This window comes from Pseudophryne corroboree, chromosome 7 (genome assembly GCF_028390025.1).
Source record: "Pseudophryne corroboree isolate aPseCor3 chromosome 7, aPseCor3.hap2, whole genome shotgun sequence".
Classification (NCBI taxonomy): Eukaryota; Metazoa; Chordata; class Amphibia; order Anura; family Myobatrachidae; genus Pseudophryne; species Pseudophryne corroboree.
The window spans coordinates 94,853,112-94,870,448 of NC_086450.1; the positions used below are offsets into that span (position 1 = coordinate 94,853,112).

General features: G+C 47.2%; 1 protein-coding gene across 4 annotated transcripts in view; it reads left to right on the forward strand.

The window, feature by feature from the left end:
* Nucleotides 1-17,337, forward strand: part of LOC134944673 (dynein axonemal heavy chain 11-like) — a 697,358-nt gene that overhangs the window by 102,686 nt on the left and 577,335 nt on the right. For 3 of the 4 annotated variants that reach the window (XM_063933444.1, XM_063933440.1, XM_063933442.1), the window contains 3 exons: nt 10,248-10,406; nt 10,500-10,622; nt 12,133-12,255. In XM_063933444.1, coding sequence (XP_063789514.1) covers nt 10,248-10,406; nt 10,500-10,622; nt 12,133-12,255 — 405 coding nt within the window. Of the gene's footprint in view, nt 1-6,503; nt 6,581-10,247; nt 10,407-10,499; nt 10,623-12,132; nt 12,256-17,337 lie in introns of those variants that run through there. The other variant, XM_063933441.1, reaches the window with a different exon arrangement.

Consider the following 17,337-nt stretch of genomic DNA (forward strand, 5'->3'; position numbering starts at 1 on the left):
AAATGAAGCTTTATGCAAGAAAGCAACAATCAGGGCAGACACTGCGAGATTATGCTCTCAGTTTACAAGAGACCCTGAGGGCAATCCAGGCCATGGATCCAGAAGAAGCAAAAAACTCGGACGAAGCGTTGACGGTCCAATTGACAGAAGGGGCATTGAGAGAGAGCGTGTGAGGACAACTGAGATTATTGCACAGACAGATGACAGGGAAACCAGTCCTGGACTTCAAAGAAGCCGCTATCGCAGTAATTGGCATGCAAATAGAACACGAAGAAGAATACCCAGAATTGCTGGGTTTCCGTGAACATCAAAACCCACCGGGAGCTACAGCTACCAGTCCTGATAGGATGAGGAGGAACAAGGATACAGCGATACAAGGTGGTCAGAACCCTTCCGGGGACCAGTTGCAAATGTTGCGGAAACAAATGGAAGAACTAACAGTCGGACTGGCAGACATACAAAGAGAGATGCGTCAGATGGCAAGGCAACCAACGCACAACACCGGAGGACAGAACGGCGTAGGCCAACTGTGAACCGATGGGACCCTCCGAGACAGTCCGGCAGGCGACTCACCGACCAGTTCGATGGACAGGGACGTCCTATTTGTAGGCGGTGCCAAGAGGCCAGTCATGTCGAGAGAGATTGTTACCGCTCGGAGCCTTTAAACTCCAATGCCCCGAGGATGGAGACCGAGCCTCGGGGAAGACAACAAGAGTAAGGTCAAGCACTGAAGAATGGCGACCCTACTATGGTAGACAATGCCAAACAAAGGCAAACGGGTTAACCCCCAGAGTAAACACTGACATTCCAGTTTGCGCAAGGAAAATTTATGGGAAGGTTGTCTGGTTTCATGTGCGCCGTGGATATGGATTCATCAACTGTGATGACACCAAGGAAGAAGTGTTTGTTCACTATACGGCCATCAAGAAAGACAACCCCAGAAAATCCTATTGAAGCTTGGAGGATGGGGAGACCGTGGAATTTGATGTTATCAAAGGAGCAAGAGGTCTACAGGCAGCAAATGTCACTGGTCCTAGTGGTGCTCCAGTTAAGGGCAGCCGACATGCAGCAGGTCACAGGCATTATTGGCGCAGGCCGCAACGAAGAGGGCAATCTTGCAGGGATCACTACCAGGAAAATAGCCAATACTGTGAAATCAGAATAAACCCCAAGGAAAGGGGAGATGTGACCGAAAGCGCTAATCAGAGGTCTGATGGATGCGATCATCTGTATTCTGATACCCAAATGTTGGATGAGTTGTTGAAAAGAACAGCAGAGCTAGAGAAACTGAGTGGATATACGTGGCGACAGCACCGGCAAGAAATCGTCAGACCACCACTTTCTCAGGAGCTATCGCCTCAGAGTGAACCTACAGTGGATAGTACCTACCGTAATCAGGCAAGTTCAAGTTCAAGTGCAGTTGATCAGAAAAAGGACACCCAGGAAGTGTTCCACATGGTTGCAGCAGGAAGTTTGAGAGTCCCTCCTCAACTGGATGGATCAGGATCAGTTATGTCGATGTCTGAACCTCTAGATCCTGTGAAGTCCCTGAGTGAAGCTACAAAGGACGTGAAATTGCTTTACCCAGAATGGCACCAGCAGGGCTTAAAGTGGTCCTGGAGAGGTGGGGGAACTCATCTCCCCCACAACCCCTCCCCCTTAGCGCGCGCCTTCGGCGCGCGTGCCGCAAAAAATGGTGTGGTTTCATAAGGAAGGGGCGTGGCCACACAAAAGTACCCCAAATTCAAAATAATGCCTCACTGTAGCACAATCTTATTCACATTGCCCGCCCCACATGCTTACAGAATGCCCCCAGTAGTGCTCACCATTAAATAAGTAAACAAATATATATATATATATATATATATATCTCATGTTTCTCCAGCAGAACTCAATAAGGACAAGAGTCGGCTTTAGTGACTAAAGCCAACTCTTGTCCTTATTCTGTGCCGCTGGAGAAACATGTATGCCTAAATAATGATCATATTGATTTTATGAGGAGTGCTGTCTTGGGGAACACACACTGGAAGGCCCCCTCTCTTTCCCCTGCAGAAACTGACCTCAACTGCAGGCCTGCGGTACGGGAGGCTGTAGCATTGGCATGGCGCATGTCGGCACACGAGGAGAGAGTGCAGGCAGGTGGAGAGGGAGGACACGCGGCGTGACGTCATCATGTAACATCGTGGGACGAGTCCAGGAGGGTGATTCAAGTGCGCGGCCGCCGACGAGGAAAGAAAGCACACTCACTCACATGACCTGACGGCGGGCGCAGCAGGAGAAGGGCACAGGAATGTGCAGCAATAAATGTAGGGCACGTGTGGGGGGTGTGCACACCTATGATCCTATGCATGTGTGCGGGGGGACCCACTGTCACGGGCTCCGGCGGTCCCATTACGCTGTGCTGCGGGGAGACAGATTTGCCGGTCCCAGTGTCCGTATAGGGGAAGGGGCAGCGCTTTTGAATCATGCGCCGATGGCGCACCAATCACGTATCGCGGACTGTTAGCCAATGAGAAACTGCCACTAGGCAGCTTCTCATTGGCTGGCGGTCCGCGAGCCGTGATTGGCTCACGCCAGCTTTTGAAATAGCCGCCCCTTCTTTTAATTGGATCTGCAGCTGGTCCGCGAGCCGGGATTGGCTGGCGGACGCTGCAAACTTTACAATGCAGCCGGGACCTGATGCTGTGGCCGGACGGAGGCGGAACTGGTTCTGCCTGCAATTAGAGGTGACGGAACGCAGTTCCGCCCCGTTCCGGCCCACTTTAACCACTGGGCACCAGCCAGACGAAGAGTATGCCACGATGAGCGGTGCCGATTTCACCTTACTAGTGCAGCAGGCATGTAGACAGTCAGAAAGGAGATGCAAAGGGATTTCGGCCCGTTAGACCTCCTGTTTCTAGATAGGTTGCCTTTTCTTTTGTATATATTAAATACGTTATGTTGATATGTTCACTGTTTATACTATTTACCTTGTCCAATAGTATGTGCAGAGCCGGCCATAGGCATAGGCAAACTAGGCAATTGCCTAGGGCATTTAATATGCCTAGGGGCATCATCAGCTTCTGCTGATTAAAATGATATGTGACATGCCTATATTCTGTATGTAGCATTTCATATGCAGATACAGCCACAGTCTCACACAGTATATTGGCATGCTGCATATCAGTTTAATCAGCAGAAGCTGCTTGTGCATCCTAGCCACATAGCAATGCAAATAAGATGCATTTTCATTAAAAAAAAGGTGCCCGAAGTTAGCATTGATGCAAGATTTGTGAGGACACATCTGTATCCAAGCAGAGGCAGAGGTCACAGTGTTAGTGGAAGTGTGAGTGCTGTGTGCATGTGAGTGGGTTGGTTGTGCAGTAGTGTTCAGAATATGTGTAAGGAGCATTATGTGTGTCATGTAAAAATGCATTAATAATGTGCAACATATGTGTAAAGGGCCACTATGTGTGTCATTATGTATATAAGGGCATTAATAATGTGCGGCATATGTGTAACAGGGTACTACTGTATGTGTGTCATGGCACTAATAATGTGCAGCAAATGTGTAGGGGGCACTATGTGTGTCATTATGTGTATAAGGGCATTAATAATGTGCGGCATATGTGTAAGGGACATTATGTGTAAAAGGGCATTAATAAAGGTTGTCATAATGTGTAAGGTGCATTATGTTTATAAGGACATTAATGTGTCTCATATGTATAAGGGGCATTACTGTATGGAATTGTGTATAAATGCATTACTAATGTGTGGCATTATGTGTATAAGGTGCTCTACTATGTGGCGTTGCAAATAGAAAGGGCACTACTGTGTCGTCTAATGTGAATAAAGAGCAATAAGGTGTGGTGTAATGTGAATAAGGAGCAATTCAGTGTGATGTAATGTGAATAAGGGGCTCTACTGTGAGGAGTAACATTTATAAGGTAAAGTGATACTACTGTCGGATGTAATATGAATTATGGACACTATCGCAAGATAAAATGTGAATAAAGTTGCAGTACTGTGTGGCGTAATTGGAATTGGGGTTACTATTGTGTGGCCATGTCCCTTCCCAGCAAGAAGATGCCCCTTTTTGGGCTGTACGTCAAATGTGCGAACTGTTCCTATTTAAAATATAGGGGGTACAAGGACTGCTATGGGTGAGGGGTGATGGTGCTGGGAAAGAGGTGCAAGGTCAGAGGCAGAACCAGCGGTGGTGCTAGGGGGCACCAGACAAAATCTTGCCTAGGGCATCATATTGGTTAGGGCCGGCTCTGAGTATGTGTTCGTTCGCAACATCCTGATGTCAAAAGATATTCCACAGATGTGTAGTTAGTTTTCACAAAGACTTGTTCCGGGAGAGACTTTCCGAAAGGATCACATGCGTAGGGACACGCATGTTTCAAGTGCGGTAAAATGTGGTATCCCTGTCCCAGCAGTGATCCCTGCAAGATTGCCCTAGAGCAGAGGTTCTCAAACTCGGTCCTCAGGACCCCACACAGTGCATGTTTTGCAGGTCTCCTCACAGAATCGCAAGTTAAATAATTAGCTCCACCTGTGGACCTTTTAAAATGTGTCAGTGAGTAATTAATACACCTGTGCACCTGCTGGGTTACCTGCAAAACATGCACTGTGTGGGGTCCTGAGGACCGAGTTTGAGAACCTCTGCCCTAGAGACATCAGAGATTCCCTCAGACTTTTCAAGATCCTGACAACACAGGGTTAATGGAAAAAGAGGGGCACTAGGACCCAGGGAAGGCAGACTCAGCTCTGAAGCAGCAAGGGAAAAGCCCACTATTTTGATAAACCCCTGACCTGTGTGAGGAGTGAGCTGAGGAGTTGCAACATCACGTGTGCAGAGGAGGAAACAGGAGCTGCAGTGTGGAGAGCGTGCAGGAGGGCCAGTGTGCGGACACACGTGGCGCGGAGCAGGAGTGACGCAGAAGCGTTGTTCCCAGAGCAGGGCAAGGGGCAGAGCTGAGTGCGGCAACGCATAGCACCCAGGGCCGGTTCTACACCTTGCGGCGCCCAGTGCGAAAGTTTCCACTGGCACCCCCCCCGTGGCAAAACAGAGGCGTGGCTTCATAGGGGAGGGTCGAGAGTAGTTGTGCCCCCTGTAGATTTGCCCCCAGTAGTTGTGCCCCCAGCAGCTGTGCCCCCCGTTAATTTGCCCCCAGTAGCTGTTCCCCTGTAGCAGTGCCCCCTGTAGTTGTTCCCCTAGTAGTTGTGCCCCTTGTAGCAGTGCCCCTGTAGTAGTGCCCCCAGTAGCTGTGCCCCCAGTTTATTTGCCCTCTGTAGCTGTGCCCCCTGTAGATTTTCCCCCAGTAGTTGTGCCCCCAACAGCTGTGCCCCCAGTAAACTTGCCCCCAGTAGTTCTTTCCTCTGTAGCAGTGCCCCTGTAGTTATTCCCCTAGTAGTTGTGCCCCCTGTAGTTGTGCCCCTCGTAGCAGTGCCCCTGTAGTAGTGCCCCCTGTAGTAGTGCCCCCAGTAGCTGTGCCCCCAATTGATTTGCCCCCAGTATGTGCCCCTTGTAGCAGTGCCCCCAGTATGTGCCCCCAGTAGTTGTGCCCCCTGTAGATGTGCCCCCAGTATGTGCCCCCTGTAGCCACTTTGAAACCTAAAAGAAAAATCACAATACTTACCAGCCTCGCTCCTGCTTCCGGACTGATGCTTCTGCTGCTTCTGCTGTCTCCGGGCGCCGGCTCCTCTCTATGGGAGAGACGTCATGACGTCTCTCCCATAGCAGTGCCGCACTGACACTAGAGGTCAATATTGACCTCTAGCCAGAGTCAGCGATGCCGGCTGCAGCGGGCGCACACGGCGCTCGCTGCAGCCGGGGGCCGGGAGCCAGGGAGGGAGGATAATAGTAGCGGCTCTTGCCACGGCGGCGCCCTCAGGGTAGCGGCGCCCCGGGCAAAAAGCCTGCTTGCCCGTGGAAAGAGCCGCTACTGATAGCGCCCACACTAGCGTGACCCAGGTTTAAAGACAGCCAGGCAGCGATCGCTTCCACAGAGGCCTACTACGCACAGGCAGCTGCCGAGCGGGCGAGACTACAGTGACCAAGAGATACTGTGTGTCAGGGATCACGACATCCAGCTGGAGCTGGCAACTCGGGAAGGTACTGGGCATTAGCACTGTCACCACAGAACTGAGCCAGGGACACTGGGCATCAGCATTGTCACCACAGAACTGAGCCAGGGCTATTACAAAGATACATGTCTCCCCTCTCCCCTTCCATATCTCATATTAACATTGGGTTACCGTATATACTCGAGTATAAGCCGACTTTTTCAGCACTTTTTTTTGTGCTGAAAAAGCCACCTCGGCTTATACTCGAGTCAGTGACAGGCAGAGGCAGAGCAGTGTGAAGGAGGGACACGAAGCGCACAGCGCGCGGCTCTCCTGTGTCCCTCCTGCATCTCCGGCGGCAGCAGCGGCGGTTCTATTACAGGAAGTACCCGTTCGTGACCTCTGATCACGAACCGGCACTTCCTTTAATAGACCTGCCGCGGCCGCCGAAGATGCAGGAGGGACACAGGAGAGGCGCGTGCTGCGCGCTTTGTGTCCCTCCAGAAGACAGCACGGGATCGACGGAGGGGTAAGTAACAACACTGTGGGGCATACCTGGCACTTGGGGAGGGAGCATATCTGGCAGCATGAGGGGGTATATGTGGCAGCATGAGGGGACGTATCTGGCAGCATGAGGGGACATATCTGGCAGCATGAGGGGACATATCTGGCAGCATGAGGGGGCATATCTGGCAGCATGAGGGGACATATCTGGCAGCATGAGGGGACATATCTGGCAGCATGAGGGGGCATATCTGGCAGCATGAGGGGGTATATGTGGCAGCATGAGGGGGCATATCTGGCAGCATGAGGGGACATATCTGGCAGCATGAGGGGACATATCTGGCAGCATGAGGGGGCATATCTGGCAGCATGAGGGGGCATATGTGGCAGCATGAGGGGACATATCTGGCAGCATGAGGGGACATATCTGGCAGCATGAGGGGGCATATCTGGCAGCATGAGGGGGCATATGTGGCAGCATGAGGGGACATATCTGGCAGCATGAGGGGACATATCTGGCAGCATGAGGGGGCATATGTGGCAGCATGAGGGGCATATGTGGCAGCATGAGGGGCATATGTGGCAGCATGAGGGTCATATGTGGCAGCATGAGGGCATATCTGGCACATCAGGCACTGTGGGGCATATCTGGCACTGTGGGCATATCTGGCAGTGTGGGGGCATATCTGGCAGTGTGGGGGCATATCTGGCAGTGTGGGGGCATATCTGGCACTGTGGGGGCATATCTGTCAGTAATGAGGGCATATCTGGCAGTATAAGGGCATATCTGGCACTGAGGGCTGTGTACGGCTAGAGCTGCATTTCCCACCCTAGGCTTATACTCGAGTCAATAAGTTTTCCCAGGTTTTTGTGGTAGAATTAGGTGCCTCGGCTTATATTCGGGTCGACTTATACTCGAGTATATACGGTACCTGCCCAAAGGCAGATTCTGCTGCCCAGCAACAGTGAATGGGACAGTGACTGTGGGTGTAAACCCTATTTATAGAAATAGAGACTTAAATCCCTGTGCACAGGTCGGGTTTTGTTTACCACACACTTGCAAGTGTTAGTAATAAAAGGTATACCATTGCTAGTCTAAAATAGTGATTGGGACATACTAGTATTAATCGCACTGTTGTGATATGTTATATAAGCTATAGATAAAGTAACTCACTGTTGATGAGACCACTGTACTGAAAGTGTTGTGTTTGTTATAAGTGCAAAAGCATTATTGAGGTGACCTGTTTATTAACCAGATGTCTGACAGAATAGAGAAATTCAGGGGTTCTCGCCCCAGTGACATAGGGGGTAACTCCAAGTTGATTGCAGCAGGAATTTGGTTAGCAGTTGGGCAAAACCATGTGCACTGCAGGGGAGGCAGATATAACATGTGCAGAGAGAGTTAGATTTGGGTGTGGTGTGTTCAATCTGCAATCTAAATTGCAGTGTAAAAATAAAGCAGCCAGTATTTACCCTGCACAGAAACAAAATAACCCACCCAAATCTAACTCTCTCTGCACATGTTATATCTGCCTCCCCTGCAGTGCACATGGGGGGTAATTCCAAGTTGATCGCAGCAGGAATTTGGTTAGCAGTTGGGCAAAACCATGTGCACTGCAGGGGAGACAGATATAACATGTGCAGAGAGAGTTAGATTTGGGTGTGGTGTGTTCAATCTGCAATCTAAATTGCAGTGTAAAAATAAAGCAGCCAGTATTTACCCTGCACAGAAACAAAATAACCCACCCAAATCTAACTCTCTCTGCACATGTTATATCTGCCTCCCCTGCAGTGCACATGGGGGGTAATTCCAAGTTGATCGCAGCAGGATTTTTTTTTAGAAATTGGGCAAAACCATGTGCACTGCAGGGGAGGCAGATATTACATGTGCAGAAAGAGTTAGATTTGGGTGGGTTATTTTATTCACCCGGCCAGCTCAATTGGAAGGGCCTGGGAGGAGCTGCGAGCTGGAGCTCACACAAGTAACTGGCTTTATTTTTGCTTCTATCCCAACTCAAATCAACCCTAAAGGGTTTCAGAAAGAAAGGAAGAAACAAAGAATTGGAATATAAACATAGGAGGTTTGCAAAACACTTGGGGATGAGCAATGGCACCTGTCACATACATTGTAGAGGCATGGGGCCGCTACAGTCTCAGATTCAGATCCATATATGGCCACAAATAGCACGTTTTAGCAAGCTGTGCATGTGCAGAAGCAAATGTATTAATTTTTCATATATCCAGGCAATTCGGGCTGATGTTGGCCGGACCTCTCTTTGTGAAAATGGATTTTCTGATCAACCATGGAGGTCATTCCGAGTTGTTCGCTCGCAAGGCGATTTTAGCAGAGTTGCTCACGCTAAGCCGCCGCCTACTGGGAGTGAATCTTAGCATCTTAAAATTGCGAACGAAGTAATCGCAATATTGCGATTACACACCTCGTAGCAGTTTCTGAGTAGCTTCAGACTTACTCGGCATCTGCGATCAGTTCAGTGCTTGTCGTTCCTGGTTTGACGTCACAAACACACCCAGCGTTCGCCGAGACACTCCTCCGTTTCTCCGGCCACTCCTGCATTTTTTCCGGAAACGGTAGCGTTTTTTCCCACACGCCCATAAAACGGCCTGTTTCCGCCCAGTAACACCCATTTCCTGTCAATCACATTACAATCGCCAGAACGATGAAAAAGCCGTGAGTAAAATTACTAAGTGCATAGCAAATTTACTTGGCGCAGTCGCAGTGCGGACATTGCGCATGCGCATTAAGCGGAAAATCGCTGCGATGCGAAGATTTTTACCGAGCGAACAACTCGGAATGAGGGCCCATGTTTCTGCTGCTTGCAAGAGATCTGTTTGGTGGGCATGTAGCTAGAGTTCCGTGCTATTACGGGCACGTACGGAGAAGAGAATACTGTTGCTGGTGGTTCTCTTGCATCCAGCATGCCGTGTCTTGCTTTAAACATGATTGCCATTTTAAAATTTCACGGTTAGACATGCCGAAAAGCGGCTGCATCCATAAGCTGTCGCTTCGTAAATTTACCCTACCTAGTGAATTGATAAACTGCATTTACACTGATTCAGCCTCTGACAGACCTAACCCCACTGTGTTGACAATACTGCTGCATTTTAAAGTGGAATATAAGTAATTTTCTGATTTTTTATCTAGATTTGGCAAGACCATCAGTTACTACATTGCTTAACATATTACCAGTACAAGTCATACTTGCCTATTCTCCCAGAAGACACACGATTTGCGGGTAGTCCCCCACAGCCCCAGAAAAAGGGGCACCCCTCCTCTTCCCACCCACTTCCTAATGATGTAGGGAGAATGGGGAGATTAATATATGGAATCTCATGGTCCTCAAGGCAGGGCGAGGTCTAGTGACACATTTCTATGAATGTGTAATTTTGGCCCCGCCCGTATGCAAATATATGCAAATTGCAGCAATTTTCCCATGAGGGGGTGGAGTCTAATGATGTGACCACCCCAGCCCTGCCCCTATCGCTGACCACCTGCATCTTTTCCTTCCGGGATTTAATAAAAGTAAGGAAAACATGGTGCATGTAAAGAATTATATTGTAACACGTCAAATTAGCAGGGATACTAGAGTGTAACTTATATAGAGTATTGGAGTGCAGTGTATCTTACGTTCCAAATGGTATTTATATTGAGTTACTTGCTTTCCCATTCTTAGGAAATGAAGACATTAGATAAAGAGATAAGAACCTGGGACGTCTACTTGGGTCTGGAGTCCACTGTTAAAAATCTGATAACTTCACTTAGAGCAGTGAATGAGCTGCAGAACCCTGCTGTCCGGATGAGACACTGGTTACAGCTAATGAGCAAAACCGGGGTACTGTACATTTATTTCAGCACTGTCTCACTGTTCCTGTGTCACATCCTTACAGCCTCTCTCCAGTGACTGACGCTGTGTTTTATCCCCAAGGTAAGATTTGTAATGAATGAAGACACTGTCCTTGGGGATCTCTTGGCCCTGCAGTTACATAGGGTGGAGGATGAGGTGAAGAACATAGTGGACAAGGCTGTGAAGGAAATGGCAATAGAAAAAGTAGGTTGTCACTGATGAAACAGACTCGTGTAACAGTCACTGATACTTTGCTGACAGTGAAAACACAGTAATGGGATAAAAGTGATTCCTGCACGTCTAAAGTAAACAGTAAATGCTTAAACTACATTCATCTATATATGTATATAAATGTGAAAGCCTTCACTCACTCACTCACTCACTCACTCACTCTCACTCACTTACTCGCTCACTCACTCACTCACTCACTCACTCTCACTCACTCTCACTCACTTACTCGCTCACTCACTCACTCACTCACTCACTCACTCACACACACACACACTCACTCACTCATCGCTAATTCACTTACTTCCCGATATGTTAGGAAGCTGAAATTTAACATAGGTATTCATCAGGTGGGAAATAGGAAAACTACGCAATTAGAATTTTAATAAACCTCCCCTAAGGGGATGAAAAGGGGGTTGACATAATGATAACATTACCAATGCATTGCATGAACGATAACGCCCAAATGGACAATTGGATCAAAATGTGGATTGCACCTCCAGTGGGTAGAATTGCATAAACTACAAAAATGGTCCTGTCACTTTTTACCGTATCTGCTACGGGTGCTGCTCGGGTAACGCCAAGAACCAAGGATTAATATTTACTTACATTAAGACGTCTCAAATTTACATCTCTATAGAGTTACCAAATTTTTAACACTCATTTATATTTACAACCGTGAAAATCAGAAACTCTTGTGCTTAGAACGGGTAAAACAGCTAGTCTGATTATATATTAATCTACTTATTAAAAGTAGGAATGATTGGAGAAGGTGAAGGTTGGAGCAACATAGATACTAAAAGAGCCCTGCTTATTTTAGCCTAGGGAAAAAAAGGCAGTTCCACATTGTGCCGTACCAGGGTGGCAGTACCCTGCTGCTCCACCCCCTGGGTGCATTACATCATGACGTCACAAGTTCCTGTCACATGAGTGCTGAGCTCAGTATAAGCATTGCTTGTACTAACACAGTGTAGCTGAAGAAGTACCCAGGTGGGTCAGGGTATGATGTCACATGAATGTAAAAAAAAAACCCTAAAAAAACGGGTGGTCTTCAGTATGCCGACTGACGGGATCCCGGCGCACAGTATACCGGCGCCGGGATCGCGACAGCCGGCATACCGACACTTATTCTCCCTCGTGGGGGTCCACGACCCCCCTGGAGGGAGAATAAAATAGTGTGGCGCGCGTAGCGCGCCACCGTGCCCGTAGCATGGCGAGCGCAGCGAGCCCGCAAGGGGCTCATTTGCGCTCGCCACACTGTCGGCAAGCCGGCGGCCGGGCTCCTGGCGCCGGTATGCTGGTTGCCGGGAGCCCGGCCGCCGGCAGATCGTAGTGAACCCAAAAAAACAGCTTATGATAAACTGCACTGCATAATTTGTAAATGCCCCTTATAGTCATAACCATTAGTAGAAAACCTGTAGTGACAACAAAATAATCAACTCCATAAAAAATGATATAAATCATTCCTACTAACTTATTGACTCAGGTCCTTGTGGAGATGAACCATACTTGGAGCACTATGCAGTTCTCTTACGAGAAGCATTCTGCCACCGGAACACCATTGCTAAAATCAGATGAGGACCTGATAGAGACGCTTGAAGATAATCAGGTAACAATCTCTTTTTCTACCTATGTTTTAACCATTTATTTTGTTTACAACAGATGCATTGAATTTTCTGCATCACTAAACCCTCCGTAGTACATTAGAAATAACTCCTCTTCTTGTGTTCTGCTTAATCACGCACACAGTATTATAATAATATGCACGAGGGCTAAAGAAATCACCAGTCACAAGCAGTTCACTAGTGCTGGGGACATCCTCATCTATTATTTGCGCCTGTCCCAGATCTTCAACATATAATATTCCTTTCTTAGTCATATACGTGTCATTGTCCTGCTGTGCATATTCTCACAATTGCATGTACACGCCCTTACCCTCCTCGGCCTGCTTTAGAACACCCCCAAGTGGAATGTAGTCAGAAATGTTGATATCATGTTGTTGAAATGTCTGCACTGAACTTGTCTGCACCTGCACAATGTGGACATGTGAAATATCAATATTATGCACTGACCAGCAGCAGAGGCCTAGGGGGATATGCTGCTGGAGGGAAGGGTTAGGCTATGGGATGGGAAGGTTAGGAACTGGGGGGTTAGGCTACAGAAGGGGAGGGTTAGGCACTAGGGGGGTTTAGGCTACGGGAGGGGAGGGTTCGGTTTAGGCTAGGCATGTCAAACTCAAAATCCTAACTGGGACGAATTATCAAGGTCTAAGGGGGTCATTCTGACCTGATCGCTCGCTGCCATTCATCGAAGTGCAGCAATCAGGTCAGAAGTGCGCATGTGACGGCTGTCGTTGCCTAGCGATCGCCTCTGCCTGACTGACAGGCAAAGTCGGTCACTGGGCGGGAGGGGGGCGGCGCGGTGGCATTTGCCCGCAGTTTTATGGGCGCGGTCCAGCCAACACAGGCATAGCCCGACTGTGCCGGGGGCGGGCCACAGCGGTTGCGTGACGTCATACGCAGCCGCTGCGAGCTGAGCAGCGACAAGTAGCTCCCGGCCAGCACGCAAAAGCTGTGCTGGCCGGGAGCTACTCCTGAAGTGCAAAAGCATCGCCGCTGTGCGATGCTTTTATACTTCAGCGACGGGGAAGGGACTGCCATGCGGGGCGGGCTAGCCCTGTGCTGGGCGTCCCCCCGCATGTCAGTGTGGATGATCGTAGCTGTGCTAAATTTAGCACAGCTACGATCAACCCTGAATCACCCCCTAAGTCTTGTGTGGGCCTTACAGGTGGAGTACCCCTAATCCAAAATGCTTGGGACCAGAAGCATTTTGGATAACGGAATATTCCGTATTTCAGAATATTTTTAATTTTATGCCCCCACTATAGTGACAAATACAAGCAATGCCCCCAGTATAGTGCCAGTTATACATAATGTCCCCCAGTATAGTACCAGTTACACATAATGTCCCCCGGTATAGTGCCAGTTACGCATAATGCCCCCAGTATAGTCCCAGATACAAGTAATGCCCCCAGTATAGTGCCAGATACACATACTGTCCCCCAGTATAGTGCCAGTTAAACATAATGTCTCCCAGTACAGTGCCAGTTACACATAATGTCTCTCAGTATAGTGCCTGTTACACATAATGCCACCAGTATAGTGCCAGTTACACATACTGTCCCCCAGTATAGTGCCAGTTAAACATAATGTCTCTCAGTATTGTGCCAGTTACACATAATGTCTCCCCGTATAGTGCCTGTTACACATAATGCCACCAGTATAGTGCCAGTTACACATAATGTCACCCAGTATAGTGCCAATTAAACATAATTTCTCTCAGTATTGTGCCAGTTACACATAATGTCTCCCAGTATAGTGCCTGTTACACATAATGCCACCAGTATAGTGCCAGTTACACATAATGTCACCCAGTATAGTTCCAGACACACGTCTCCCAGTATAGTGCCAGTTACACATAATGCCCCCACATAATTTCTCCCAGTATAGTGCCAGTTATACATAATTTCTCCCAGAATAGTGCCAGTTACATATAATGCCCCCAGTATAGTGCCAGTTACAGATAATGCCACCAGTATAGTGCCAGTTACACATAATGTCTCACAGTATAGTGCCAGTTACACATAATGCCCCCAGTATAGTGCCAGTTACACATCACCCAGTATAGTGCCAGTTACGCTTAATGTCTCCCAGTATAGTGCCAGTTAAACATCATTTCTCCCAGTTGGAGCTGCCGCACCAAGCAAGTTACAGCTAGACCACCAGGGATATTTTATCAGCATTCTAATCATGTCACCATTTTATCTGTGTCAACACAATGGATGTTGAAGTGGTTAGTGTCGACATGCCAAGCACGCTGACATTATGACCATGACAATCACATGTCAACGTCATTGATGTCCACATGATGAATGTTGACAAAATGTACCACACCCCACCAACTATCCAGGCTCAAGCTTGTGTATGTGGCAGAATCAGCCCTTTACTGCGTATGCAGAGAGCAATTTCCTGCATTGTATCCAATGCCAACTGCTATAGTACATTCAAAATAGCAGGAGCACTGCCGAACAGGGTACAGCTGTACAAGGAGGGGAATGATAAAGGCAGTGTGGATAATTTTTATATATAATGTTGTGTATTTTAAGCATACTGTATGGCTCCAAGTTTTAAGGACAAAAATATTTATGTGTAAAACCCTAAGTCCCAATTACTTAGGAAAGGGTTAGGCAACGTTTATCTCTCTGGATGTCAGACATTCAACATTACCACTCAACAAAAGTGTCCAGAGTGCCACCACCATTACAAACATTTGCTAAAGTAATCACCTTGTATGCAGGCCAAAATGGGTTCTTCAGTGTGTAGAGCAGAGGTTCTCAAACTCGGTCCTCGGGAGCCCACACAGTGCATGTTTTGCAGGTAACCCAGCAGGTGCACAGGTGTATTAATTACTCACTGACTCATTTTAAAAGGTCCACAGGTGGAGCTAATTATTTCACTTGCGATTCTGTGAGGAGACCTGCAAAACATGCACTGTGTGGGCCCCCGAGGACCGAGTTTGAGAACCTCTGGTGTAGAGGGTCATACGTTCCTCTGTGTGAGAAGGAGTTGGAGAAGGAGGAGATGGAGCAGCACAGCTTGTCTAGTAGGAGAGGGACTGATCCCAGGGCTGCTACTCACAAATATCCTCGAGTGCCATTACCTAGCCCTCTTTCAGGGCAACAGGCCTCTGAGATGGAAACAGCATAGGGGTAAAGCCAGTGGAACAAGTACTGCTGGCTGTCCGTATTAAATATGCTTCAACTACTGTAGCTTCTCCATGCCTTGCACGGGGCAGCTATTACAGGAGAGTACCTATAATAGCCCCTATCAGTGATGCAATGTGATGGCCATTGCCTCCTGCATTATCCCAAATCGGGGATTCCTGAAATTGAAGAAAATACCAATTTTTTGCAAGATTTATGGAAATTCTCCCTTTAATAATTAGACCCATAAACGTTGTAATTTTTTTGTTACACATTACTGGAACACTGCGCAGACTTCTTGGTCAGGCGCCATCTCTTTTGCCGCGATGGATTGCACCTGAACGAGGAGAGGGGAAGGATGGTTAGAGGAGATTTTAAACTACAGTAGGTGTCTGGGGGGAGGGAATAGGAAGATTTAATGGGACGATCAGCGAGAGCAGTAATGAGGTATGTATTAAGTATAATGGGGGTGGAGAATGGGGGAAGGGAAAATCAGGCAACAAGGGTAAAACAAGATATAGTCATTTAAACAAGAATACGATTTCAGCAAAAAAGCGTAAAGAAAAGGGAATAACTAAACTAAAGTGTATGCTAACAAATGCAAGAAGTCTATCAGGTAAAATGGGGGAATTAGAAATTATTGCTTTAAAAGACTAATATGATATTATAGGTATTACGGAGACATAGTGGGATGACTCACATAACTGGGAAGCAAGTTTGGAGGGATAAACTCTGTTCAGGAGAGACAGGGCTAACAAAAAAGGAGGAGGAGTATGCCTTTACATTAAACCATTCTTAAAACCATACCTAAAGGAGGTGATCTATGAGGGAACAGAAGGTAACATGGAGGCACGGTGGGTGCAAATATCATGTGGGGGATCAAGAACTAAAAAGCTAATATTAGGCACATGCTACAAACCACCTGACATTAGTTTGACTGAGGAGATTCAACTATTGCAGCAAACTGAAAAAGCAGCAGGATTGGGGGGGGGGGAGTCATAATTATAGGGGATTTTAACTACCCTGACATAAATTGGAACAATGTATCATGTGTTACAGCTAAGGGAAAAAGGTTCTTAAATATGGTAAAAGACCACTATTTGCCTCAATTAATCAAGGTGCCTACTAGAAACAGTACAATACTAGACCTAGTACTAACTAATAATGTGGAGATAATATCAAATACTAAAGTAGGGTAGACATTGAGAAACAGCGATCACAATATGGTCACAATCGACATTGGTTTTCAACAAAACCACTATAAGGGTTCAACAAAGACTTTTAACTTTAGAAAAGCAAATTTCAACAGTCTCAAACAAGCACTGAAGGAAATTGACTGGGATACTTTGTTCAATGGTAAGAACACCGCTGAAATGTGGGATGCTTCTAAACGGTTGCTCGATAATTATACTCGTAAATTCATTCCCATGAGCAGCAAACACAAAAGTTCAAAATACAACCAATGTGGCTTAATAAGAAAGTTAAGGAAGAAATGGATAAAAAGAGATGTGCTTTCAAAGCTTTTAAATCAAATGGGAAGGCAGGGTCACTCCACAACTACAAGGAATGTAACAAGAAACGCAAAAAAGAATTCAGAGCAGCTAAAATAGAGGAGAATTAGGAGTATTGACAAATGATGACAAACTAAAAGCAGAAATATAAAAAAAATAAATTCATCAGTGTTTACTAGAGAGGAACTGATGTTAAAAGAAACGACTAACATAAGTAATGATAACGTACCGTTGCTTAGCACTTGTTTGAGTGAGGGAGTAGTGCGTGAGTGACTAAACAAAATAAAGATTAATAAATCACCGGGTCCAGGTGGACTTCACCCAACGGTTCTTAGAAGCTTCACTCAGAATTAGCAAGGCCTCTGTATTTGATTTTTAATGATTCAATTAAAACAGACATGATACCAAAGGACCGGCG